Source organism: Cervus canadensis, chromosome 18 (assembly GCF_019320065.1).
Source record: "Cervus canadensis isolate Bull #8, Minnesota chromosome 18, ASM1932006v1, whole genome shotgun sequence".
NCBI classification, from domain to species: domain Eukaryota; kingdom Metazoa; phylum Chordata; class Mammalia; order Artiodactyla; family Cervidae; genus Cervus; species Cervus canadensis.
The window spans coordinates 18,479,194-18,506,377 of NC_057403.1; the positions used below are offsets into that span (position 1 = coordinate 18,479,194).

General features: G+C 56.4%; 2 protein-coding genes and 1 long non-coding RNA gene across 5 annotated transcripts in view; 2 read left to right on the forward strand and 1 right to left on the reverse strand.

Annotated features, from left to right (window-relative positions):
- The window catches only part of HIF3A (hypoxia inducible factor 3 subunit alpha), a 28,904-nt gene extending 23,988 nt beyond the window's left edge, over positions 1-4,916 (forward strand). For 2 of the 3 annotated variants that reach the window (XM_043436287.1, XM_043436288.1), the window contains 3 exons: positions 1,361-1,478; positions 3,020-3,101; positions 4,534-4,916. In XM_043436287.1, the coding sequence (XP_043292222.1) occupies positions 1,361-1,478; positions 3,020-3,101; positions 4,534-4,631 (298 nt within the window). In that variant the 3' untranslated portion in view covers positions 4,632-4,916. The remainder of the gene's footprint in view (positions 1-1,360; positions 1,479-3,019; positions 3,102-4,533) is intronic. The other variant, XM_043436289.1, reaches the window with a different exon arrangement.
- Positions 544-9,280, reverse strand: LOC122420800. The gene is made up of 2 exons (XR_006263382.1): positions 9,124-9,280; positions 544-1,051 (listed from the first exon to the last, which is right to left on the reverse strand). It is a non-coding gene; the product is annotated as an uncharacterized LOC122420800 (long non-coding RNA).
- A 107-nt stretch (positions 9,281-9,387) lies between these two features.
- Positions 9,388-27,184, forward strand: part of PPP5C (protein phosphatase 5 catalytic subunit) — a 22,199-nt gene continuing 4,402 nt past the window's right edge. The window contains exons 1-7 of the mRNA XM_043436290.1: positions 9,388-9,597; positions 15,537-15,778; positions 21,513-21,660; positions 22,277-22,398; positions 24,383-24,448; positions 24,754-24,852; positions 25,694-25,799. Of these exons, the coding sequence (XP_043292225.1) occupies positions 9,477-9,597; positions 15,537-15,778; positions 21,513-21,660; positions 22,277-22,398; positions 24,383-24,448; positions 24,754-24,852; positions 25,694-25,799 (904 nt within the window). The 5' untranslated portion in view covers positions 9,388-9,476. The remainder of the gene's footprint in view (positions 9,598-15,536; positions 15,779-21,512; positions 21,661-22,276; positions 22,399-24,382; positions 24,449-24,753; positions 24,853-25,693; positions 25,800-27,184) is intronic.

Genomic DNA, 27,184 nt, shown 5'->3' on the forward strand with positions numbered 1-27,184 from the left:
CTGCAGTCGAGCGGGGATAGGAAGGAAGAGGAGGGAATTCACTGGCAGCCCAGTGGTTAGGATCTGTGCTTTTACTGCCGAGGGCGCGCGTTCAATCCCTGGTCGGGGAACTAAGATAAAAGGGAGGTGGAGAGAAGGTCCCTGACCCCATCTTTCTCCTGCCCGCTACTTTCAGCCTCATCCCTCCTCGTGCCTCCCACCCTGACCTCTGCTCCAGCCAGGCCCTTGGTGTCCCCAGCACTTGCCTGTTTGTTTCAATCGTTGTGTCTTTGTCTGGGCTGTGCCCTCCTTCTGGAGTTCCCTCCACTGTTCTTATTGTTTATTCAAATCCCACCAGCCAACCTCTGCTTTAGGACATATTTCTGGCCTAGTGACAGTTTTTGTCACAGTGAAGAGGACACTGCCATGGTGTCAGAGAAACTGTCCAGAACCAAATTTCCTAACACCTCTGAGAGTCTGTTGAAAGCCACGAACTCTCCCTAAGAAACTTGACACATACATATATTGACACACCATTTCGCATATAATTTCAGAGGATCCGTGTTCTCCTTTCAAAGATGTTAGATCATTATTTAACAATTTTATTTATTTTGGGCTGTGCTGGGTCTTCGTTGCTGCATGGGCTTTTCTCTAGTTGCAGGGAGCAGGGGCTACTCTTCATTGAGGTGCTTGGTCTCCTCACTAGGGTGGCCTCTCTTGTTGTGGAGCCTGGACTCTAGGCATTTGGGCTTCAGTCGTTGCTGTTCCCGAGCCCTGGAGTGCAGGCTCAATAGCTGTGGTGCACAGGCTTAGCTGCACTGCAGCATGTGGGATCTTCCCGGACCAGGGATCGAACCCATGTCTCCTGCACTGGCCGGCGGATTCTTAACCACTGAGCCACCACGGAAGCCCCCTAGATCACTATTATTAATACTCAAGTTTCTGCTCTTCAAGTTGCAGGCATGAGCCAATTAATCTCCAGGGTGGTCTCATAACTATCCTTACGAGGCTTTCATGGATACATCTCATTATTTTCCAAGGCTCTCAGCCTGGAGCTGGATACAGTGGGTACCTAACAAAGATTTGTGAAACAAGAGAGGGAGGAAATTAGTGAGTATAGTAGGTGGATGGATGGATAGGTGGATGAATGGAAGGTCAGATGGATGGAGGCTGTATAGGTATGTGGGTGAGTGATGGGTCATTGGCTAGATGAATAGGAAGATGTATTGATAGACAGATGAATGAATGGATTGGTGGGTGGATGAGTAAAGTAATAAACGGGTGCTTGGGGGAGTGAATGGACGCTCCTCACCTGTGCACACTGGGGCTCACACCTGCCCAGGTTTGCTGGGCCCTGAGATTCTTGCCTGTCTCCCTCCAGGGCCCTGGTCCCGAGCTCAGAAGACGAGGCAGAGAAGGTGGAGCTCCTGGGCATAAGACCCCCCAAACGATCTCCCAGCCCAGAACCCGAAAACTTCCTGTTGCCTCCCCTCAGCCTGGTATGTATGGGATTGCATGGCGTGGGATTCTCTGACCCTCAGAACCTAGCAGGCTTAAACCTATTGTTTTTAGAGATGGAAAAACAAGGAGGGCAGGGGCTGGCTGAAGGTCAAATGGATGGTCAGTCATCCAGTCAAGGGTAGGACCTTGATCTGCTGGCTCAGGCAATAAGTATGAAAGGGCTTTGCAAATAGATCTAAGTTGGTGGTAAGTGCTAAGAAGAAAAAAAATAAGCAGAGTAAGGGGAGAAACGACAAGGGTGAGTATCTATAGGAAACCTCAGCTCCCATGGCAACCACTCCCCGCCCCCTGGTAAATCTAGCACTGTCCTGGCCTTGGATTATTCATGTAGCTTTAAGAGTACAGACACTAGAGTCAGACTGAGTTGGGTTCGAATCCCAGGTCTGTCACCTAGTAACTCTGATACCTTGGGTGTGTGGGTGATGTCACCGCTCTGAGCCTCAGTCTCCTGATCTGGAGAGTGGGGATAGTTACATTCCATAGGACTGGCATGAGATGCAATGAAATCAGGCCCTCAGCTGCTCCTTAGTGGGCTGTTGATAAATGGTCATATAAAAACCAACCAAACAAAAGCCTGAATTCTCAGTCCGAACAGAGCTGTTTGAACATGAGGGTATATCAGGTTGATAATATCAACAGTTTCTTACTTATTGAGTGTCTACCACGTGCCAGACGCTGACTGCACTAAATGCCTAGTATGATTAAATTATTCAATCCCTACAGCCACTCTTGAATAATAATTATTTTACATTTTTTTCTTTAAATTTATTTGTTTGTTTTTGGCCAGGCCAGGCAGCTTGTGGGATCTGAGTTCCCTGACCGGGGACTGAACCTGGGCCCTCAGCAGTGAAGGCACACTGGACCACCAGGGAATTCCCAAGTATCATTATTCACATTTACATTCAAGAGGTTAAGCAACTCTATCAGTCAGAGTCTGGACAGGACACAGAGAGCATGTTCAAATGGGGTATTAAGGAGAATTTAGTAACAGGACTGTCCATAAAGGTGTGGGCAAGACCCTGGGATTAGCAACACCACCTCTAGCCTGAAGGCACAGGGCAAGCGGGTGGTGACCGGATCCTTGAGAGAGTAGGGTCCACCTGGTAAGAGCTGACACCTTCGGTGGAGGGACACAGCCAACCCATGATGAGCCCGCAGGGAAGCAGCTAGAAGATCAGATATCCCTGGTCTTCCTCCTCCCGCCTGCTGGTATCTCCCATCATCGTAGGATGATATCACCATCTGCTGGTATCACTATCATCGTGAACCCCAAGGGAAAACACGGAGCAGCAAGGCTGCACCTAGATGGAGTCCATGGGAGCAGGTCAGCTTGCTGGGGCCCAGGAGAAGGGAAGAACAAGGCTCTGGAAGGAGCCGCAGAGCATGTCTGGGACAGCGACTCACCCAAGGTCACAGAGCTGATAACTGGCCACTGACCCCCACGGTGCGCTTAAGCATTGCACCATCCTGCCTCCTTGGATATGATGGTAATGACGGCGGCTTTGTCTTTGTCTCCTAGAGCTTCCTTCTGACAGGAGGGCCAGCCCCAGGGAGCCGGCAGGATCCCAGCACCCACCTCCTGGAACTGAATGAGCCCCTGGGTGAGTAGCAACCTGGGTAGATGGGCCCTGGGTCCCTGTCTCCCATGAGAGGTGCCTTAGATGGTTGAGAGAAGTTGGGGTGAACCTGAGGGTGGTGGAGGGCTGTCAGTGCCTGCCCATGACCTTAGTGGAAACAGGCAGCCCCTCCTGCTTTCTCAGGGGTTGGCGGGGGGCACTGTGGGAGGAAAGAAGAGGCCCTGAGGGAGGCAGGGGCTGGCCAAACCTGCCCCCTGAGGTGGAAGTGGAGCCCAGGTCTCCCAAAGCCCTTGTTTGATTGCGCCTTGGTCATTCCCAGCTTGTGGCCCTGGGAAAAAGTTTCTGCCTCTGGAGTCCCGGTTTCCTGCCTCTGTTAGTGACAGTATGCTCAGTCGCTCGGTCGTGTCCGACTCTGCAACCCCCGGGGCTGTAGCCCACCAGGCTCCTTTGTCCATGGGATTTCCCAGGCAAGAATACTGGAGTGGGTCACCCATTTCCTCCTCCAGGGCATCTTCCGGACCCAGGGATCAAACCTACGTCTCCTGCTTTGGCAGGCGGGTTCTTAACCAGTAGCGCCACCTGGGAAGCCCCTCTGTAAGGGCCTACTGTAAGAGTTCACACTTTAAGGAGATGTTTTGAGGACTTGTAGAGATGCTGCCGAGACCGGTTTCATAAGAAACACTCAAAAAGCTTGCCCTTGCGGTGATGCTGGTTCCAGAGCCCCCCCTGCAGTGCTGTGTCTGTGTGGCTCCCAGCATCACTGTCAACAACCATGGCTCCCCTGAAACCTCTAGGCATCAGCCAGAGGGAGCTTTCTCAAGCATGAATCTGATCCTGGTCTTCCCCTACTCAAAGCTCTTCCGTGGCTCCCTAGTGCCCTTCAGAAAGAGGCAGCCCCTCAGCTTGGACTCTAGTCTCCGTGGGGTCTGACCACTGCCTCATCTCAGACGACACTCTGCATCACATCCTCCATTTCAGCCACGGTCACTGTCCCTTGATTCATTCTTTTCCTTTATATGTGTAACAAATATTCACTGAACACACAGTAAATGCCAGGTAGTCTGAGCAGCTGGAGACACACCTAGGAGAGAAACAGGCAGAACTCCCTGCCCTCACAGGGCTGACATTCTAGTGAGGGAGCTGGTCCAGAACAAAGAAACAAATACAGTAATGAAAAACAGTGCTACTGGGGGAAAGCAGTGCATGCAGTGGGGAAAAGAGTTTGGCAGTGGGGGGGGGGTTGCCATTTTATTTTTTTTTTTTGGCTGCACCAAGCGGCATGCAGGATCTTAGTTCCCCGACCAGGGGTGGAACCCGTGTCCTCTACACTGGAACGCGGATTCTTAACCATTGGACCACCAGGGAAGTCCCATCAGTCAGGCTTTTAACTGTCTGGAAGGGAAGACGGGTTGGGGTGATACCTCCCCATTGGTTTTCCTTCCATCTTCCCCCACAGGCCCAGGCCCCTCCCTGCTCTCTCTCTACCCGGACGAGGACACGGCCCAGCCCAGCAGCCACTTTCAGCTAGCGGCAGGCTTGGCCCAGGCCATCTGAGTCAGCTCCTCTTCTCCTCTCCTTTCTCCTCCCCAAGAAAGGATGTCAACCATACTCCAAGCCGGCAGCCAACGCACAGGATGGCGGTGCCCGGAGAAGGGTTCCCTCTCTCCTCTCGGTGACCCCCACCCGCCTCGGGCCTACCTCAGCCCCCACCCTTCTGCCCCCCACCATTTGGGGGCACTCGGGGGTGGTCTCAGCTCAGTGACCTCTGGGAGGGGGTCCCTGGCCCCCTCCTGCTTCACTCAGGACTTCCTTTGAGGTTCTCGATCCTGGTTACCTCATCCTTTTCTTCAATTCTCTTGGCTTTATTTTCAGTAATTGGGGGGTGGGGGAAGTTGGGGTTCAGATCTGTATTTCTGGGCTCTGGGGTGTATTGATAATCATATTCACGTTTCTTTCTATCCATCTTTCTCTCATTCTTATTTTTGTTGTTTTCATGGTATGTTTTTAATTGCTACAAGTTGCCCGGGGTTTATAAGAATGTGGGACTCTGATCTCCCCCTCTCATCATAGGTGTCAGTGGGGAAGGGGGACCCCTGGGCCAGACCTAACTGCCCAACCGCCCCCTCCTCCACACCCTATGACTTCTCATTGAGCCTCCCAAGCAGCCACCTAGTTCTGCCCACACCTCCACTCTGGACTTCCAGCTGGTTCCAGCCTGACCTGGACACCAACTCCATCGCTGGTTTTTCTATCATAGGTGTAGCCTCCTGCCCCTGCTTCCAGACCATACAACCTCCAACCCTTTCTGGTTCTAGTCCACACTCAGCTTTTGACCCTCTGTGGTTCTAGACTGTGCCACTCCCAGCCTCCTCTGGTTCTAGACTGTACAACTGTCAACATTCTCTGGTTCTAGATGGTGAGCCGCCATCCCCATCCATCTCTGGTTCCAGACTGCACGATACCCAGTGTGGTCTGCTTTAGCTCTCCCATCCTCCAAACCACTGGGATTCTAGATCTCACAGTCTTCAGCTTTTTCTCATTCTCGAGTTCACACTTTCCTACTTTCTTCTTCACAGTCTCCAAAGCTGTCTGGTTCTAAGGCTCACAACTTCCAACCCCCTCTGGTGCAGGACCACCAGAATCCTCTGCTTCCAGAACTAACTCTGCCTTCCTCTGGTTCTAGAGCTCTTCCCACACTTCTCCCTTGTTCCCAATGGCACATGCTCCCACTCCTGCTGATTCCAGCTCTTAAGACCAAAGATTTCCTCTGATGTTGGACCTCACAACCCCAAGCTCTCAATTGGTGCTAGTTTTCCTGACCTTTGATGCATTTCTTTCCAAATCCAGACTTTGTAACGTCTAGATCATTTTTGATTCATGATGCCCAGCTTTTTCCTTTTCAACTCCTAGACTTGCTTTTCCCATCCAAAGGAAGATATGAGTTTTATGTTTTGAGCTTATAATTAGTACTTTTTGAACTAGATACCACATTCCAGTTCTCCTTCACTCTAGTCCTCATGATCTCTACCATTTACTGGTTCTGGACTATACATAAACCTCTATGTCTTGCAACTTACAAGACTCTCTGATTTCAGATCTGATTATCTTGCTCTTCTCTGGTCCTAGAAACTGGCTTTAAATGTCTTCTGATTTCAGGCCTCATCCTAGAAATTCCCTTGGTTCTAGACCTTACAATCTCCAATTCCTTCTTATTCCACATTTTATGACTCCAAATTACCCTCCACCTGGAACTCAGCCTTCAAACATCTTCTGATTACAGACCTTGCTTTATCAACTTTTCTGGTTCTAGACCTTACAGCTCTATCTAAGCTTCTAGGGTTAAGCTCGCCCAAATCCCTCTGGTTCTAGAACTTGGTCTTCAGACTTTTTCAAATTCTAGTCTTTATTCTTTATCTCTGGTTCTAGACCTCACAGCCTCCCAACTGCCTCTGATTTCAGATCCACATTCTTGTGGTTCTAGAACTCGGCAGATTTTAGAATCTGGACCTTGCCCTATAGATTCCTCTGGTTCCAAATCTTAAAACCTGTGACTCTGATTTCAGACCCCACCCTCCTAATTCTATTCTGGGCTTCCCACCCAACTCAACTTGCTCCAGTTACTACTCTCTGTCTTAAGTCTTCCCATTCCAGACCCTGACCCCCCAGGTCCTTGGGCTAATGGTCTTCCTGCTCAAGCCTCTCATATCTCAGTCTCATATCCCTAAAAATTCTCTGTCCCCTCCACTCCCCACCTTAGTCCACCAGACATATACTTACCTTTACTTAACTCCAAGTATTTGGGGAACCCAGGGCTCCCTCACAATCCAGGAGACTTCCCCAGCCGCACAGGCTCACGCACAGCCCAATAGACATATCGCGGGGTGGGGAGGAGGCCCAGACTCCTCAGGACTCTGCCACCCCGTGTCCCCGCCCCTCTCCAAACTTCTTTCTACGATGGTGCTCTTCTTGATCTCCCACAGGAGAAAGCCTCACTCTCTCCACCCAGTTCACTCCCTTTTTGGAAGGCACTTCTCATCATTTCGTCAAGAGATGGCCTGTCCAGATCGGTGCTATGTTGGAGGGGGAGAAGGATCTGACCCCTCTCTCCCTCAGGGGGTGACCTAGGCTGGGCTGGGGAGGGGTGAGGGACCAGACCAGCCATGCTGGCTCTGAAACCCAATAATCTCTAAACCTCCATAAAGATCTCGCCTTGGTAGGCACCGGAGCTCTGTGTGTTGACTCATCTCTAGGGTTGCTTCAGGGGGTGTGAGTGTACTGGGTGTCCATTTGTGACTCTGCGTGTGACACTGTGTTCCTACGTAGGTCTATGTAACATTGTGTGTCTGGTGATGTTTTCGTTCTGTGTGGGTCGCTGTGACACAATTCTGTGAACCTGTGTACGGGGAGGGTTGTAATTCCTCCCACGTGTATTAGTGTCTGGGCGAAATGATTCAGCCTTCTGTATCTTTCTCATTACTTTGGATTTCTGTGTTCCTGAGTGTAGGAGGCATTGTGATTTTTTTTTTTTTGGTACCTGTGTGTTGTCTGTGTGGTGTTTGTGATTCTGGCTGCATGTATAGGAATGTTTGACACTACAGTTCTGTGTACTGGTGTTTATCTGTGTGACATGATTCTCTGTACTTGACTGTGCATGTGTGTATATCCATGAAAGAGAGATTGTATGTCTAGAGACTCATGCGTACATGGGTGTGCCTGACCTGCCGTGTCACTGTCATAACTCCTCTCCTGTGTTCCACAAAAGAAACTTTTCAAAGGAAGAAAACCACTTTTAAGCCTTGACACTTGCTGTGCCCTCTGCCTTTCTCCCTTCCCTCCCTCCTCACATGGTTATCTCCTACTTCTACTTTAGCTCTTCATTCAGATATCCCCTCCTCCAAGAAGTCTTCCTTGCCTACTCCTGCTGGTTAAGGTCCTCCCATAACCTCCTGAGAGTTGCCCACTACCCCCCACCCTGCCCCAACCATCAACTCCACGTACTCTGTCCCACTTTGAGCACTTATAATGGAAAGGATATAAAAAGTACTGTGTCAGGTCCCCTGTCACTTTACTTATATGATCTTATCAAACTCTCCTCTAATCCTATGCAACATGCAGTTATCACCTCCATTTTGTAGAGAATGAAACTGAGGTTCAAAGAAGATGATCACCTGGCCAAGGTCACACAGCAGGAAAGGGCTGAGCTGTATTCGAATTCAGAATTCAGATCCATTACAGCATCCCTCTCCCTCAAAACAATGAAAAATCTAACCCACAGGGTAGGCTCTGAAGCACACCGAGAGAGTAGAGTAGGAATGAAAAGCACAGGAATAAGGCGCGACAGGTTCATGTTCTGGCTCAGTGACTTTCTTACTGTATGACCTTGGGCAAGTGCATTGACCTCTACCAATCTCAGTGTCCTTATCTGGAAAATGGAGGTGATACTAGCACTTACCTTCTTGGGTGACGGTTGGCTGTGCTAGGGTCTGATTGCCAGGACAAGAAGGTCTGAGGGTGGGATAGCTCGTGCTATCCCCAGGAGGGGAGCCGGAGCAGAGCCTTAAACAATTTAGTGTTATACTTCAGCACAGAGTAGTGGCTGTGGGCTTGGGAAAGGTGGCCTGGAAGGGTGTACAATGAATGCGGCATCTGGAAATGTTGTCTAAAGCTAGACTATTCAGGGTCTTCTAACTCATCAGATTTTCTCTTAAGTTTCGATTTTCTCCTAACGGCACTGATGAGCCATGAAAGGCTGCTGAGTGAGGGGTGAGGAAAGAGAAAGGAGATGGTGCAACAAACTTCTGAGTCTAGGGGCTCCGGGGTACCTTTAGTTTACAAATTAGAAACTCTGACCCTTTCTTCTGTCGGTTTGAGAAACTGCCCGTTTTCCAGAGGGGGATAAGTGAGGCCCTAAAGAGGATGAGATTTGTTCAAGGTCACACAGGTACTTGACAATAGGGCTAGACACCCCCGGCTCGGGTTCCGCGTTAGGGACAGTGCTGCCACAAAGAAAAGCCACACCCACCAGCAGAGTTGGCAAACCACCTACCATCCGGAGATGACGGCAGGAAGAGCCCATTCTAAGACCCCGAGAAACTTCTGCGGCACGGAACACGGAACTTTGGCACCCGGGGCCACGCCGGGCCTTTTTTGCCCGCGCGCCCCTTTTCGCCTTCCTCATTGGCTCATTCTAGGAAGGGCGCCGTCAGGAGGCCCTCTGGTCACCTTGTCCTCCGCGCGCTCTATGGCGAAAGGGCCCTGCGCAGGCGCGCGAAGGGAGTCTTCGGGGCCCGCGCTTTACGACACTTGTGCAGCAGCGGCAGCGGCAAGTCGGCACTCCTTCGCGACGATTCGGCCGGGTGCCGCTGGCGGCCGTTGCCAGGGTGGGGGTCGCTTTGCGGCATGGCGATGGCGGAGGGTGAGCGGACTGAGTGTGCTGAGCCCCCCCGGGACGAGCCCCCGGCTGATGGCGCTCTGAAGAGGGCAGAGGAGCTCAAGACGGAGGCCAACGACTACTTTAAAGGTGCGCCCTCCCTGGAGGGAGCGAGGGAGGGTGGAGAGCAGCCCCAAGTCAAGGGGTGCCGGGCCCGCGCGGAACCATGGCAACGCGGAGCGGCAGCCTGGGCGCGGGGCAGGCACTACCAAGTGACCGGGCGTGGGGAGGGCGAGGATGGCGCTACTAAGGGGCGACAGAGGGGGCTGTAGAGAGAAGGGGTGATACCTGGAAGTGGCGAGCGGAGCGGGTGCTAAGTGGGGAGACTGAGGAGGGCGCTTCCAAGTGTGAAACGGGAGGGGGACCGGAATGGGAGCACCACCAAATGTGAGACCCCAGAGGTGTCAGCCTGTGGCGCGACCTGAAGAGGGCGCTACCAAGTCGTGACATGGGGCGGAGGAGTGATGGCGCTACCAAGTGGGGAGACTTCAAGTGGAGAGGCACCAAGTTGGGGGAAGGGGGGGAACTGTCCCGGTAGAGCAGGCGATCATGGGAATGGGAAATAGATCATTAGATGGGAGGGCCAGGAAGGAGGAGATTTGAGGTTACTCCTGGAGAGGTAATGTTCCAGGGGTAGAGGTGAGGCAATCCAAGACTAGTATGACATAGGATCTTAGGAAAGTAGGATGTGGGCGCACCCATTCATTCATTGATTCGGTCCGTTTATTGAGCATCCGCTGCGTGCTAAGGACTGTGCTTGACTTTAGGTACACAGCAGCAGGTGACACATGTGGCCCTGCCTTAGGTAGTTTGTCGTTTAGCAGGAGAATCAGACATTGAGCAAACACACAGAGACATAATAAAATACTTAGAAGCTGTGATGAGTCCTTTGCAAAAACCCCAACAGAGAAGTAGAGAATAAGGGTTGGAGGCCACGACCTTAGAGAGCTTGGTCAGGGAAGGCCTTACTGAGGAAAAGGCATTTCAGTTTCAGAGGAGAATTGGGAAGGAGTGTCCCAGGTGGGCGGTGCTGCCTGTGCTAAGGCCCTGAGGTCGGAAATGAAAGGAGACTGACTGGCTGGCTTGGCTGGAGCTTTAACAAGTTAGCAGGGACACAGATAAAAGATAAGCTTAGGACAGGGACCAGATCGCTTAGGGTTTCATAAGTCACTGTATAGACCAGTTCAGATTTGACTTGGCTCTCCCAGAGGAGCCCTTGAGTGGAGAGATGGACCAGCCTGGAACTCTCTGGTGAGGAATTTGGGCAGGATCAGCCTCTGGGTGGACTGGAACAGCCTGTGGGAATGGATGAGGTCACCTTGGAAGAGAAGGGGCTTAGGGTAGAAACTCAAGGAATTCTAGTGGTTAGAACTGAAGAGGCTGCGTTGAAGTGGTCCTTGAGGTGGAAGGAAAACCAGGAAAGCTGAGAGAAAGGAGTGCTTCTAGAAGGAGGGGATGTGCCTGAGATGGGATGCTGCAAAAGCCAGCACCGAGCATTGATCCTTGGATTTGGTTCTGTAACTTGTTGGTAGTAGCCTTGACCCAAGCCATTTCTAGGGGATGATGGGGCTGGTAGCCAGAGGGGAGGGTGCTGAAGAGTGAATGGGAAATGAGGACATGGAGACAGCCGGTGTTGACAGGGGTGTTGAGAATTTTGGTTCTGAGGGTGAGTGGAGAAATTGGGGGGTAGGAGGACGCTGCTTTTTTCTTTTTTAAGAGCAGAAGAGACTAAGAGTATAGAGCAATAGAGCTGATCCTGCAGGAGAGAGAGGAGGCCCACAGCAGAGGGCCCTGGAGGTGGGGTGTGGCGTGGGAGGGATCTCGAGCCTTAGCAGAGAGCTAGCCTCTGGTGGGAAGATCAGGTCAGACCAGAGCAATGAGAAGGAGGTGGGACTGGTAAGAGGTGAGGCTGGAGGTAGATCCTGGAGGCGGGTCAGGGAGTGTGGATGTCGTCATGAGGGTGGCAGGAAGCCATGGGACATGTGAAGAGAGGAGCAATACAGGCTGCTTAGTGATGGAAGGGGATCCCCCAGTGGCCTTGCAGAGACCAGACCCAAGGACGAGGCTGGAGACCCAGAAAAAGACTAGGATGGTGGACAGGTGAGTGGGGGTGCTGCCCACCTGGCCGGAGAGACAGAAACCGACTCAAGAAGTGTTTCAGAGGGAGAAACACTTGGAGAGAGGGAACCCCAGGAAGGAAGAGCAGGATGCCAAAGGCCCAGAGGTGAACCCAGCGCCGAGGAAGTGAGTGGGGCTGGAGTGGGAGAGGCCAGAGCTGATGGTGAGGCTGCAGGGGGAACCTGAGCGTCCCGCCTGGGGACTCAGGAGCCAGGGATGGTTCTGGGTGGGGAAAGGACGGGATGGGGTTTGTGCTTTAGGAAGACCCCCCCCCCCCCCGGAGCGGCAAGACCAGGGGCTGGGAGAGCTTGGGGGAGGCTGAGACAGGACCCTGGACAGGAGAGGATGAAGGCCAGACTGGGACAGAGATGGGTATTCGGAATGGATGTGAAAGAAGAGATTTGAGAGACTTTCTGGAGGTTGACCTGACAGAACAAGGTGAATGCCTGGCTTTGAGGGTTGACGGATCAGGTGTCCCGGCCAGGGCCCAGTCTCCAGCCTGGGGCGGTGTAGAAGGTGAGACTGCCCCTGAAATGGGGCTTGAGAAGAGCGGCAAGCCTGGGGGCATATGCTGAGATGAGGGGAGAATTCTGAGAAACAGTGGGCCCTCCAGGGGGCTCCTTGCCCCCCCCTCCCAGGACCTGGGTTCTGAGCTCTGGGAGGCCTGAGACTGGGCAGGTAGCCAGCGGCGCTGGCACAGAGCTGGAATGGAGGGGGATGCCCCTCCTGGTCCAAGCCCCTTGCTGTCTGGCAGGCCGCTGTAGGCACCAAGGCCCAGTCCCCGGGGCTAGGGGAATAACAATAAAAAGATTAATTACAGCTCAGCTTAATTGAGCCCCCGCCGTGGCCAGGTACACCACTTTGTCTAATCTTCCCCTGGGCGCTGGGAGGCAGGCAGGCCCTGTTTGTTTTATAGAGGAAGCTGAGGCTCCGAGAAGTGAAACCGCTTGCTCAAGGTCAGAGTGTGTGAGCAGCACCGCCCGGATATCCCCCTTCCTCAACACGTGCTCGGCTCCCACATTCAGAGTCTTAACCCGCAGCCCTGCCTGGAGCCGTGCTGGCCCCGGGGCGGTGAGGGGGCAGACGAGGGCCCCCAGGGGCTCGCAGGACCCTGGCTGGTTGACCCCTAGGAACTCAGGCCTGATCCAGAGGCCCCAGGAGGGAAGAGCCTGGTTCCTCGTGTCATTCACCCCTCTTCCCCTCTCTCTGAGCCTCATCGCCCCCCACCGCCTTCTGTATAAAGAGAGGGGTTCCATTTAACCCCCAAGGAGGCCTCTGAGTCCAAGACTTCACATGGTTAAGAGCTCAGGCTGCCTGGGTTCAAATCTTCTGTCTTTGTCTTACCTGCGGTGTGACCCCTGGGAAGACCAAGCTTCTCTGTGCCTCACTTGTCTCCTCTCTAAAATGGGGCCTCTCTTGAGGGTTATGCGCACGCCTGTAGAGCGGGGCCGGGATCTGGTGTCGGGCAGCTGTGTGATGCCCAGGCCCCTCCGGCTTCCTCTCTTCTAGTCTCTTCCCTTCAGTGAGTCGCTCAGTCAGTTCTTTCACGAGCATCTGCTGATCGCTTTCGCGGCTGTAGCCACATTTCACCTGAGAGTTCCTTTAACCCTCACAGTCAGCCCGTGAGGTGGGACCGGTTGTGCTTCCCACATTTCAGATGAGCAAGCTGAGGTTCAGAGAGGGGAGGCTGTCTGTCCAGGGTCTCGTGGTCAGGATCCTCAGAGCCCGATGTCAGGCTCCCCACCCCATGCCCAAAGGTACAGCAGGCACGCTGGCCGCCGGCCTCTGGAACCTGGCCAGGAGGCTGGAAGGAGTCCTCGAAGGTGTTGGCATTCCAGGGAGGGTCGGTCAGACTCCGGCTGCCTCGTTCCAGCCCGGCATGTTGCTGGGAAGTCCTGGGCCTGCCCTCCAGGGCTCACCATCCTCAGGGAGACACACCCATCACCTTACAGTGACTGCCCAAACGGGGCAGGCCTGGGAGAGCAGAGCCCAGGGGCGGGGGCCGCCCGGAGAGGTCCCTGACCCCTCCTGGGTGTCAAGGAAGGCCTCTCAAAGGAGGTGACATCCGAGCCATTTGAAAGATTGCCAAACGTTAGCCTGCGGAAGGAATCGTTATACTGTTCCTGGTGCCTCCCAGCACCTGGCTTCCTTCTCTACTGTTGGTGTGTCCTGTCTTTCTCTTTCTTTTCTATCTTCCTTCTTTCATTCATTCAGGAACCACTCATGGAGCCGGGAATCCTCTTCTTCCGTGCTTTTCTTCCAACTCACTCCTCCTCCTTCTCCTCCTCCTCCTCCTAGTCTCAGCCCCAGCGTCCCCCCTGGGTGGCCCCAGCCACAGACACTGTGGGCGTCACTGTCTGCGGGCGGTGATCTGTGTGCGGTGTGTCCCTCCCACCCTCCAGATGGACCATGAGCCCCTGGACAGCAGGGCGGGGGGCTGCTGTGTCCTCAGACAGGGCCAGGCTTCAGAGTAAGACAGACAGTGCCCCTGCCCTTACAGGACTTAAGTTCACATTAGGAGGAAGGGCCATAAGCAAACACAGCAAAGGAAAGTCCTGTTTTCTCAGATGCCTCTGGAGAAAAGAACAGTGGGAGGTAGGGCAGGAGTTCTCGTTTTAGGCTGAGGGAAGGGAGGACTCTCTGAAACTTTAGCCCAGAGTGGGTACGTAAGTTGCCCCGGGACACGCAGCTAGCTAGGAGTAGAGCGGGGATGGGCCCAGGCTGCCTGCCCCCATGTCTGTGTCTGCCCCGTGCCGGTCTCCCCCAGAGGCCACTGGTACAGAGGATGAACGTGGGAGCCCATGGCACTTGGCCTGACTCAGAATCCCTGTCTGCCACTTTCCGGGTGATGTGGTTTTCCTCTTAGAGCCTTATCTGGAAAGTGGGGCTAACACAGCCGTCCTGGGGGTGCCATGAGGGTTCAATGTGGGGACCCGTGTGCCAAGAGCCCCCCAAGGCACTTGGCACATCACGTCCCCCCAGGTTGGGCACTCCCTCTGGCTTCAGTCTCCTGCCTATTGAACGGCCACGTGGGCCAAGACAGCTCTGCAGATAGAGACTGGGCGTCTGACCTTGAACGAGACCTCTGTGGCTTGCTGTAGAAGGAGCACCAGACGGTGCCTGTGCCGTGGGGACGTGTGGATGCCCCTGGTCGAGATGTAACGTGCAGGGCACGGCCGTGGCTCATTTCAAATAAAATGGACTTTTCCCCTTGGCCAGATGTCACGTCCTGTCGCTGCACCCTGCTCTGGCTGTGGACTTTGGGATGCGTCCTGCCAGCCCCCCTGCTCTTACCCCCCGCCCTCCCCAGGTTCAGCCTGCCCCAGACACACCACCCGCTCGCTGGTCCTAGAACATAGTGCTGTCCTCCCCAGTACCTTTGCACCTGCCGTTCCTTCTGTGGGGAAGCTCTTCCTGTGGTCTGGTTTATCGCTTCCTTTGAGTCTCTTTGATGTGTCGCCTTCCTGAGACCTAAGTAGGTCCCTTTTCCGTCCCCACTTCCTCTACTTCTACTGGAACCCCTCTTTGGGCTTGTGTGCTTGCTCTGGGGCTCAGGGCAGACTCAGAGTTGCTGATTCCCATCTCAGGGCTGGCACTCACTAACATACCCTCTCCGGGGCACATTCAGAAGACCCTCTGGAAGTCCCAGAGGAAGTGTTGCCCAGCTGGGGCCTTGGGGCCGATGGTTGGGTGGGCAGGTATGTGGAAGTGATTTAGGGAGTTAGGGATTTGGGCTTGGGCTCGAGTGGGACAAGTCAGGAAGGGGAGCGGGCTGGAGAGATGTTTCTGAGCCCTGTTCTGGGCCTGAGTTTCTCCATCTGTAAGTGGGGGGACTGGCCAGTACCCAGCTTAGGACCCCTGCTGGCTGGGGGTGGCCCCCTTGCCTCATACCCCCCCCTTCATCTTCACAGCCAAGGACTACGAGAACGCCATCAAGTTCTACAGCCAGGCCATCGAGCTGAACCCCAGCAATGCCATCTATTATGGCAACCGCAGCCTGGCCTACCTGCGCACCGAGTGCTACGGCTACGCGCTGGCCGACGCCACGCGGGCCATCGAGATGGACAAGAAGTACATCAAGGGCTACTACCGCCGGGCCGCCAGCAACATGGCGCTGGGCAAGTTCCGGGCCGCCCTGCGCGACTACGAGACGGTGAGCGGGCCTGAGCCGGGCTGGTGTTGAGGGCCAGGCGGGGCGGGCTGGCGCCGCCTCGTGCTTGGCCAGACCTGACGGGCAAGGCGTGAGGGGGCTGTGCGCACGTTTGCTCACCGCTCGCTCATCCAGCACACGCCAGCTGGGTTCACAGCCCAGCTCTGCCCTCGCTGCCTGGTGACCTTGGGCAAGTCACCTGGCCTCTCTCTGCCTTCTTCCCCACATCCCTGAAATGGGAGGGCGAAGACCTGCCTCTCAGGGTTGCTGTGAAGAGTAAATGAGCCTCTGCTTTTCAGGCATTTAGAACAGCACCTAGCACGTGGTCAGCACATGCAGTTAACTCTTCTGATTGTTGTTGTCACTACTGTTGGTGAACAAGAAGCACACAGCCCTCTGGTGGGGCTTATAATTTGGAGGAGGGCAAAAAATGAACCTGTCATTGGGAGGGCAAACAGTCATTGCAGGTGAGGATGTGGGCCTGGGAGAGAGAATTGGGCAGGATGCTGTAAGGGACAGCACACGGGGCTGTGTTTGGATGAGGAGACGAGAGAAGGGACCCGGAGGACGGCAAGGACTGGCCAGGCCACTCGCTCATCCACCGCTCCCGCCACTGTCACTGCTCTGGTCGTGATGGGGGAAGGCCTCACAGAGCACGCCTGCATGCCAGGCTTGTCCTCTCCCCTTCACGTCAGCCGGCTGAGTGACTCGTGTAGCAGTCCTGTGAGGTGAGAACTGTGGCTACCCCCATTGTACAGATGGGGAGACTGAGGCCCAGGAGGCTCAAGTCACCCACCCACCTGCATGCAGTGGGTAAGCAGTGGAGCTGGGGTCTCAACGCAGGCAGCCCAGCTTCCAACCGGCATCTTCCCCCATCCAGAGAGTCGCTTCTTGAGAGCAGGGGTTCTCTTTGTTCTGGGACTCTCCCTGGGACGGTGGTTGGCACCCAGCAGGGGCTTAGCGTTTGTTGAATGAATGATTGTCGTGCCTCCCTTACACACACACACACCCTCACTCCCTCCTTCATTTCCTCCGTCCCACGCTCTGAGCAGCTTCTGTTGCATCAGGTGGGACGACATGGGAGGCTGAGAGCCATGGGCTGCGGTTGGAGGGGGCAGGTCAGACAGCCGGGGCGTGCCACTGGCTGCCAGCCCAGAGAGGAGGGCGGCCTTCAGTGCAGGTTCGTGCTGAGCCCCAGGCCAGGGCACCCATGGCAGGGTAGAGCAGAGGCAGGAAGGAGATGATTTAGAGCCCGAAAGGCAGAGTGGAGGCGGGGGCTGGGGTGACCCCCCGGGAGGATGGAGGAGGGAGCTGCAGAGCGGGGTCCTGACAAGCTTGGGCTCCCCATCCGTTCTCTACCGGTCTTCGGCCTGGGCTTGGGGTGTCCTCATTTGGCGATGGTGCTGAGAGGCGTGGCCACCTCCTGGGTGGCTCTGCTGAAGTGGTGTGAGAGCAGGTCACGGGGCCTGGAGGGCTCAGTAATGAGTAACTCAGGAGGGCAGTTGGGCTGGGTGGGGGCAGGTCTCCAAAGGGGGGGAGGGGCTGGGAAGAGAAGGGAGGGGGGCAAGATGAGAGGAGCCCCAAGTGCAGATCTGCACGGGGTCTTCCCTCCCAGGTTGCAGGGCCGTCTCCCCAGGGCCCGGAATGGAGGTTTTCTCACTGCTCTGACCCAGCCTGGGGCCTCGCAGCGCATACTCCTGGAGTCTGAGATGGTCACTTCCAGCCATCTCGCGGGCATACACAGCTTTATCCCAGGCCTTGCAGGATTCGTGAGGGCCAGGTCACAGCTCCTGTCCCTGTCAGGGCTCTGCCAGCAGCCCTGGGGACCCCCTGCATGAGCCTGAGGTCCTTGCCTGCCTGGACCACCCGCCTGCCTGCAGGCTGTCCTTCCTGACACGTTTCATCAGACTCTGGTTGCAGGGCAGAGGGGCCAGCCTGGGGTGGCTCCCCATGCAGTCTCTACCTCCGGAGCTATTGTGTGGTGACACGCTGGGGATTCGCGGAGGATGGGCTCAGACCCCTCTTCAGTCGTGGCACCGCTGGAGGCGGAACAAGACTCGACCTTGGTTAGAGCATCACGCAGCCTGGCCCTCAGGTGAAGGGCCTTTGCTTTCTCAGCCTCAGTTTCCCCCTCTGCACGCTCGCTGCGGGCCCAGCTCTGTCGCGAGCTCTTTATGTGCTTTGTACATGAAGGAAAACGGATTCACCATTTTACAGCACGGAAACTGAGGTCTAGAGAGACGATGTCCCTCCTCCAAGGTCGCCCAGCAGAGACGAGAGACTTGAACCCAGAGTCCGTGCTTGTAATGCTCAGTGGGCTGTTTGAGACTCGCACTTCTGTCTTCATCAGATGGACTAGAGAAGACAGCAGTTCAGTTTGGAGGAAGTACACACATGTGTGTGTGTGTAAGAATATTTTTCATTTATGTGAATACGGGTGTGTATGAGGTGTGAATTCTTACCTTGAGTCATGGCCTCCAGTTCTGCAGGTCACTCGTGCAGGGGCTGGATGCACCAGCTCCACGGTCAGGTTGCCAGGCTGTGAGCCGTGTAGCTCTGAGTGCTTTGGATCTCCTGCCTCAGTGGCCTTGTGAGGACTCAGTGAGAGTAGGGCCCCCACTCAGGGGCACTTTCTGGGTGCGCTTTCTCCTGGGGGTGTCTGGGAAGAGCCCACAGCCCCCCAGGAAGGGCTGTGTGCAGGCACGGGGCCTTGTTAGGGGCTGGGGGCTCGGGGATGTCTCCACTCTGCTCCACCTCCAGGGCAGGGGCTGATCGCCCCTCTCCAGGTCCGTGTTGAATGCCCCCACCAACGCCTCTCTTTCATCTCCAAGTTCATTCTTTCATGGGGCCCCTGGCTCCAGGATTCCCCACCACTTTACTGGGTCCTCTTCTCAGAAGATTCCACCTGTGTTCTCTCCTGTCTGCGGCTGGAGCTCAGACAGTCATGAGGGCCCAGGCTCCCCACCTCCTCCCGGGACTTCCTGGGTTTGGAGGGTTTGCAGTCCCATGTGGTGCCACTGGAGGTTTTACTGCAGAAACAGGAGTGAGCGTGGTTACTAGGCACCACCTAGACCTGCTGGGGACGTCCCGTTGCATGGAGCGTGTGCTCTGGGTCACCTTCGTGAATTCATAGAGTTCCCGTTTCCCAGATACACGCCGGCCCCGTGGCATTACGTGGGGGTCAAGAGCCCTTGTTACCATTTCATCGGTCTGAGTCCCTGGAGTTACTGCCTGGAAATACTCGCAGCTGAAACCACTTTATAAAAACAGCTGTTTATTCTGAGAGCGTTGTGGTTTCACATGCAGGTATAAGGGGTAATGCAGAGACCCCACCGCCCCACTTTCCCTCAGTAACATGCCTGGCATCACCGTCACAGGATGCTGACCGGATACAACCCAGACCCCACTTGCTGTGAGATCCCTCTTAAAGAGAAGTCCAGCATTCAGTTCTGAGCCAACAGGCCTTGGGGCCTCCCCTGGCTGCAAGGCCTGGAGGCAGACCGGGAGACTTGGCCCCAGGGCCTGCTCTTAAGACCCCAATCCACAGCATGTCCCTGGAAGGCGTGTCGGGCGCTGTGGGGACAGTGGCAGTAGGTGGGGAGGGGGACCCGTCCCAGTGTGTGCGGTGGGAGCAGGATCTTCAGCGGGGAGAGAACGGAATCCTGGCTTCCTGGGTCAGTGACTTCACCTCTCCGGGCCTCAGTTTCCCTGTCTGTCCATGAAGTGGAGCTGTGATGACATCACAGAGAGCGGCTCTGAGGAGAAAGTGAGGCGGTCATCGCCTACAGCGTCAGGCACAGAGAAAGCTTAGCTGTGCGCTGTTACTGTTCCATTCCTTTGTTCCCGGGCTCGTCAGTGTTTGCTTCCGGCCCGCACCCCGGCCCACGAGCTCTCTGAAAAGAGGGTGCTGGCTCAGAGGAAATGCTTAGTGGGGCATCCATCCACTCGGGGCGCTCTTTACGCCTGGGACACAGCCTCAGCCCTACCCTCGTGGCCACGACCACCTTCCACTGGGGAGGTAGAGCCGTCTCCTGCGGTGCTCAGGGCTGGGGCGGGGCAGTGGGGGGTAGCCCAGGGCGCTGTAGGAGCCCAGAGCGGGTGCCTGACCCAGCCTGGGAGATGGGAGAGGGCCGGGGCGTGGTGCTGAGACCTGGAGGAGGAGGAGGCAGGGCTGGAGAGCCACTGAGGGTGGACGTGCGGTGTTCTGGGCCAGGGGTGTGCCAGCCTGCAGGTGATAGGGGGCCGGCACGTTTGGGGACTTGTGGCTTTGGTCTGGCTGGTTTGCGCTGGGCAAGTAGGGAACGCAGAGGGCTTAGGCGGGCCCTCGTGGGCCAGGCAGAGTGGCGGTTTGGACTTCATCCTGGGCCGTGGACTCCTAACCTCTGCTTGTTGGGAGGGACTCCAGGGGCTGTCTGGGGCCGCCTCTCTCCCAGGCCTTGCGCCACACCCCACCGCAGGTGGAGCCACCTGGCAGGGCGCCTTGGCCCGAGCCTGCCCCGACCGGCTTCCTGCCACCCGGCCTGGTCTGCACGCCCGTTCTCGGGGGTGAGCCACACTGCCCCTCGGGGCCCATCAGCAGACACCTTTGCCCCGGCTTCTGACACACTCAGCCAGGCTTTCCACCAGGGCGCATTCGCCGCCGGGCACCCCCGTTTTCTGCACCCTGGCACAGGGCTGTGGGAGCCCACTCCTGAGGAGGCCAAGAGGAGGGGCAGGTCAGGCAGGGTCCACTGATAATTACAGGAAGGTAATTAAGGTAACAGGCTCAGAGGGGTGAATTCATTTGCCCAAGGTCACCCAGCACGTTAAGTGGCAGAGCTGGGGTCTGAATGCAGCCCCCGCTCCCTCTGGACTTGGGGGATCAGAGTCTATAGGAAGCGAGACAGAAAGTAGTGGGAGGGGAGGGGATGGGCTCCTCTTCCTGGGACCTGAGTGTGTCCCACAGCCAAGCGCCCAGTGCTTCCTGCATGCGATCCCGTGTCATGGACGCAGCAGCCCGTGCAAGGGGCCGTGGGTGACTCACACTGCCGCACGCCCTTCACAAGTGTTTGCTCGTTCCGTCCTCCCGTCCTCCGTCCTCCCGTCAGCCCTCGGGGTTGATGCTCTGTCGCCTCAAGCTCCTCAGGAGGGAACCAAGGGAACTCACTGGTCCTGGGTCTCCCCAGGGCCCGAGGTTGACCCCCGGGCGCGTGACCACCAGGTGCTGGTGGCTGCCCGCAGAGCTCGGGCTGCATGCCAGGCCCGTGCTGGTTCCTTATCCTCCCCAACAGCCTGTCACCTCCCCCACCTCATAGATGAGAAAACTGAGACTCTGGGTTATCCAGCCGGGCCTTGCCTCTTCGGTTGAGTCGGGCTGTAAATCATGACTTCGCATCCAGCCCACGGGGTCCTCTCAGCCCCTCAGGTTCCAGCGAGGAAGCTGGAGCAGGGCCAGTTTTATTTTGACGATGGTCAGAGTGGTGGTGTGTTAAGAGCATCTGAATGGGTTAATACGTTTTCCCTCCCGGCAGCCCCGTGTGGGCAGCCTGTCGCACCCAGTTTGGGGACTCAGAAACCAAGACCTAGAGAGGGAGCGAGTCCAGGCTTGCACCCCTCGTGCGGGGGGCCGGGTGCTCTGCTCAGCGTCTGTGGAGCCCCGGGCCAGGCCAGCCAAGGGCAGTCATGGTGCCCCTGCCTTGCCTGGGTGCTGAAGCCTCTTTCCTTCCTTCTGTCCTCTCTTGCCCACCTTGCTTACCAGGTGGTGAAGGTGAAGCCCCACGACAGGGATGCCAAGATGAAGTACCAGGAGTGCAACAAGATCGTGAAGCAGAAGGCCTTCGAGCGGGCCATCGCAGGCGACGAGCACAAGCGCTCCGTCGTGGACTCGCTCGACATCGAAAGCATGAGTGAGTTGGGCCCAGGCGCCCCGCTGTGCCCTGCGTGCAGGGGCGCCTCTGGTCCCCGTGCCCACGCGCCGTCTGTGCTCCTGGAGTCCCCGCAGTCCAGAGCAGGGGCTGGAGGCCTGGTGCGGGCGGGCTGCCTTGCTGTATCCGTCCCGCAGTCGCACCCACCCATCACGGGCCTGATTTGCCCATAGGTCCTCTGGTGCTCAGAGGCATCTGTCATTCTTTCCACGGATGATTATTGGGTCCCTATTGTGCCGCTGTTGTGGGCACTGGGGATACAGCTGTGACCCAAACAGCCCCTGCCCCCTTAAGCGGGTGTCCTAGTGGGGAGGGAGGACTGATAGTTCACGTGTTAAATGCTAGCAGATCAAGTCGGGGGGAGAGGCTGCCAGAGAGGGGGCGCCCCGTAGGCGGGAGGTCAGGGAGAGGGCCTGTGAGCCTGCATGAGCAGGAGGAGCCAGCCGTGAGAGGCCCCGGCTGGGGAGCGGAGTCTTCACCCCATCCCCTCAACCTGTGTGTCCAGCGCTGAGCCTGCCCCGTGCCTGGGGGCCAGGCTCCACTTCCCACCCTGACAGTGACCGCGGCCCCTGACTCTCCTCCCCCCTTCACACGCCAGCCATCGAGGATGAGTACAGTGGGCCCAAGCTGGAGGAAGGCAGGGTGACAATCGCCTTCATGAATGAGCTCATGCAGTGGTACAAGGACCAGAAGAAGCTGCACCGGAAGTGCGCCTACCAGGTAGGCGCCAGAACTTGGGACCTGGGGTAGCGTCAGGGCGCTGGCCCGGCCTGAGCCCCGCCACCGCAGGGCCGCGGGGAGCAGGGCGGTCCCGCCGGCTGATGCTTGCTGAGCCCACGGTATGCTGGGCAGCCTGCAGATGAAGTCTTCATCTCCAGCATTTCCATCGGTTACTTTTTTAATAGCTTTCGTCTCTCAGCCCCATATGTTCATGCATGTCATTTACCTTTTCTGTGAGATCCTTCAACACATTTTCCACACAGTTATTTTAAAGTCTCTGTCTAGATCTCCCACCATCTGGGTCAGCTCTGGGTCTGCTTCCGTTTATCTGCTCTTCCCGTCTTACTGCGTTTTTCTTGTGGGCCAGACATTTTGTGTAGAAGCGCAGTAGCGATGGAGGCGGATACCTCTCCTGCAGACACGGGCAGGCCCTGCTTCTGTTGGGCTGCCAGAGTGAGGGGCTGTGTCTGTCCCCCCTGCAGTTCAGGGGCAGCTCGAGTTGGAGCTGGTTTCAGATGTGTTCACAGGGGAGTCAAGACTCTCTGGGCGCGGGGCTCGGGATCTTCACCCTGGCGGCATCCCAGGGATGCCTGTACGCCGTCAGGCCTCCAGCTCACGGAGCTGTAGGAAAGCACTCTGATGTTCAGCCCTGCTGCCTGAGGCTGGGGTGTCTGTGGGGCGCTCTGCTCTGTCTCGCCCCCACTTTTGTGCCTCAGGTGGCCCCGGTCCACCACGTCGCCTCTGTGTGGCCATGGGAAAGAATACACGGCTCGGGCAGAGGCGCTCTGTCGCGCCCGCTCCCCTCTCGGCCTTGCCCTCCTGCTGCACCGACGGGGGTGGGGGGTGGCCAGTCGCCGTCTCTCCCCGGGAAGAGCTTGTTGCTCACTCTCTTGCAGTTTGACTCATTTAGGTTTCTTTGAGTCCTCACTCTGAGATGTTTCAGGGTGTTCTTTGTTTTTTCTTTTTTCTTCTTGTTTCTTGGCTTGTTTCCATCATTAAGGCAAGAGTGACAACCTTTTATAACGTTCTACATTCTGGCCGGAAATGGATACCTCCTACTTTTCTTTGTTAGCACTGTTTTCCCAACTTTTTACTTAGCAAATTGATAAACCCACAGAAGTCAAAAGCCCAGCACAGTTAACATCCATAGCCCCTTCACTTAGTCACCAGTTATTAAGATATTGACACTTTCGCTCTATCTTTCTATGTATATGCATGTGTACACACACACAGTATTTTCTTTTTTTCCTTCTTCCTGAACCATTTGAGAATAAGTTGCACCATAACCTGTGTCCCCTAAAAACAGGACATTCTCCTGCAGTCTATAGTCATTCCCATCTTGGAAATTTGGTGGTGATACAATGATACTGACTGAAGAAGGCAGTCCACAGGCCGGCCATTATTGCAAACACTGTCGGGTACACGATGTTGTCAGGTCCGTCTTCAGTCCGTAAGGACTAATACTGTCTGTATTTTCAGGCTGATATTTTAGTTTTCCCCAGTTTTTTCCCCCAAACATTCTTTTTAGCTGTGCTTTTTTTTTTTTAATCCGGAATCCATTGAGGGATCAGTCATTGCATATGGTCTGCCGTTTTACTTTTTTGTTCATTTAGAGGAGCCTCATGCTTTTTGGGGAGATTTTTGTGACTTTGACACTTCGATGTTTGCAAGCCAGCTAGTCTGTTAAACGTTCCGTATCTGGATTCATCCCACGTGGCTCTGCCTGATGCTGATCGTTTTAAGAGAAATGGAGAATCTGGGTTTTCCCGTGAAATAGTCCTGATGTTTTAATGCCGCATAGCCCACTCGGGTCACAGGCTCTGTTCCCAGCAGGCCCGCGCTCGGCCAGGCCTCTCGTGCCCCCTCCTCCCCTCTCCCCCGCCCTCCACCCAGCAGCATCTCCTGGCCAGTCTGGTCTCCCCGGGGCCGGGGTGGGCGGCTGGCCCTCCAGCTGGCCCCACTCACAGCCTGCCCTGCCTTCCAGATTCTAGTACAGGTCAAAGAGGTCCTCTCCAAGCTGAGCACGCTCGTGGAGACCACGCTCAAAGAGGTGCGCGCTGGGGGCGGTGTGCAGGCGGGCGGGCGGCTCCCTGGCTGGGAAGGGGCCACGGAGCTCAGAAACTCACAGAAACCCCCCCCACAACCCCCTCCCCACCCCCCGGCTTGGTCTCCCTTCCTCCCCACCCTGTGTCTCTCCTATCCCTCTCCTCCCCTCTGCATTTCTGTGCTCCCCACCTGTGTCTCTTGCATGGTTCTTCTCCGTCCACTGTGACCTCTCACCCCTCCTCTCCCTTCCGCCCCCTCCCCACATCTCTCTCTGGGCCCCTCCCTCTCCGGCGGCCTCTTTTCTTCCAGACAGAGAAGATTACAGTGTGCGGGGACACCCACGGCCAGTTCTATGACCTCCTCAACATATTTGAGCTCAACGGTTTACCCTCGGAGACCAACCCCTACGTATCCTTCCTCAGAAGGGCCAACCCCTCCTCCCCGGCCTCTCCTCCCGAGTGTGGGGTGCAGGAGGGAGAGGACTCCCTGCCTGAACCTGAGAAGGGAGGGGCCTGATGAGCGCCCTGGCCCCGAGCCGGGGTGGAGCAGCCGGCGGCCTTGCTCTCTGGGCTCCGGGGCCAGACAGGCCCGGGCTGGTGCCCACCTGCTGTGACCTGGGCACGAGGCCAGTGCATCCGAGCCCCAGCTTCTCCTCGTCTTGAAACGGGGCTGGATGTATGTGCTGCTGCTGAGCGCGTATGTGAGGGTGGGGCAGCCCTGCCCACACCTGGCTTCCCTCTTGGCCGTGCCCTTTTCCGACTGTGTGACTTGGGCAGGTCTCTTCACCTCTCAGTTCCTCAGGTTCGTCGTTTGTAAAATGGATCTGCCTCATTGGGCTACTGAGAAGGGGTAGCGTGTTCATACCTGTGACAGGCTCGGGGGCCCCGGTCCTCGTTGTATGAGTGTTTGCTCACGTTAGGATAATTGCTTGATGAATGGCCACTGGGCGGGGCTACCAGGTCCATGTCCCTTTTGCTCTGTGGCTTTGGGCCTGTATTTGGGGGAGAGCTCAAGCAGGCTAACCGCCCAGGGTCTCTCTGCCGTCAGTTTCCCTGAGAAGCAGGCGAGATTGGGGACCTTGGTACCTCCTAAGGCTCAGAGAGGCCGAACTACTGAGCCAGACCCAAAAAGTGAGGAGGGCCCAGGTGCCCTGAACCCTGCTGGCATTTTTGACCCCAGGGTGCCAACAGGAGCGGGGTTGGAGGGGCTGGGGAGGGAGCACTCCCCCTTGTTTTCCTTAGCAGGGCAGATATTTAACGGTGACTTCGTGGACCGTGGCTCCTTCTCCGTAGAGGTGATCCTCACCCTTTTTGGCTTTAAGCTCCTGTACCCAGATCACTTTCACTTACTTCGAGGTGAGCTGGGGGTCAGCGTGGGGTCTGGGGGTCAGCGTGGGGTCTGGGGTCAGTGTGGGGTCTGGGGTCAGTGTGGGGCCCGGGGTCAGTGTGGGGTCTGGGGGGTCAGTGTGGGGTCTTGGGTCAGTGTGGGGCCCGGGGTCAGTGTGGGGCCCGGGGTCAGTGTGGGGTCTGGGGGTCACTGGGGTCTGAGGTCAGTGTGGGGTCTGGGGGATCAGTGTGGGGTCTGGGGGATCAGCGTGGGGTCTGGGGTCAGCGTGGGGCCCTGGGCAGGGCGCGTGCAGGGTAGTGACTGCAGGTGTGTTTGCCGTGCCTTCACTGAGATCGTGCACGGGGCTGCCCTGTGAGGTTGGGCAGGTTGTGCGCTGTGCGTCAGCACTGCATCACCGGGGCTCTGTGGGCCCCAGTGAGGACTTTGGTCATGGGAGGCCTCTGAGCGGAGGAGGGTTAGGGCCCGTCTCTGATATTAATAGAACCTGTGGGCCTCCATGTGGGGAACAGACCAAGAGCTCAGAGAGGGAGCAGGGAGACTGGTGGTAGCTGGGCCCAGGTGGGAACAGTGGTTGGATGGGGGCTTGCTTTTCAAGTAGAGTATCAGTGTCTGCTGGTGGGCTGGATGCAGATGTGAGAGAAAGAAGGGGTCGGAGGGGGGCACTCCCGGGTTTTGGCTGGAGCATCTGGAGAGCCGTGGCTGTCACTGAGAAACTTGAGGGGTGACGGAAAGAGCAGCGTATGGGCTGGAAGGTGGGGAGCTTGGATCTGGATGTGGCTGTGAGGCGGAGAGGAGATATCTAGGAGGCCCCTGGGGGCTATAAAGTGGGGGTTCCTCAACGTACGTGTGGCGTTGGGCTGGGTCAGCTCACCAGGGAGTGAGGACCGAGGGGGAGCCCCTGCCTGCTGAGGGGGGGGCGGTGCACAGGAGAGGCAGCCAGGAGTGGAGGAGAAGCGAGACGGAGTGAGGACAGTGGGCTGGGTTGGGCTCTGAGATGCATGAGCTGGTCCAGTGGTGGAGACTCCGCACTCGCAGCGCAGAGGGCCCAGGTTCAATCCCTGGTCAGGGGACAGGAGTGCTGATGTCCCCCACGTTCACACCCAGGTTCAAGGAGTTCTCGCAGTGCACCTAGCACGTGATGCAGATCCCATGAGTTCCTTCTGCAGGCCTCCTTGTAGGAGGAGGCGAAGAGCTGGACTCAACAGTCCAGCCTCGGCTGCCGTGGGGGGCCTGGCCTCCCCCAGCCCCAGAGGGAGGGACTGTTTCTGGTGGGAAGGTAGAAGCCCAGGCATGGGACTGGCCCACGGCAGGCACTCTGCAGGGGGCTCCTTTCTTCTTCTCCAAGACCGACCCCTTGCTTGATGCTCCTAGCATAAGTGTGGCTGGTCCTTTA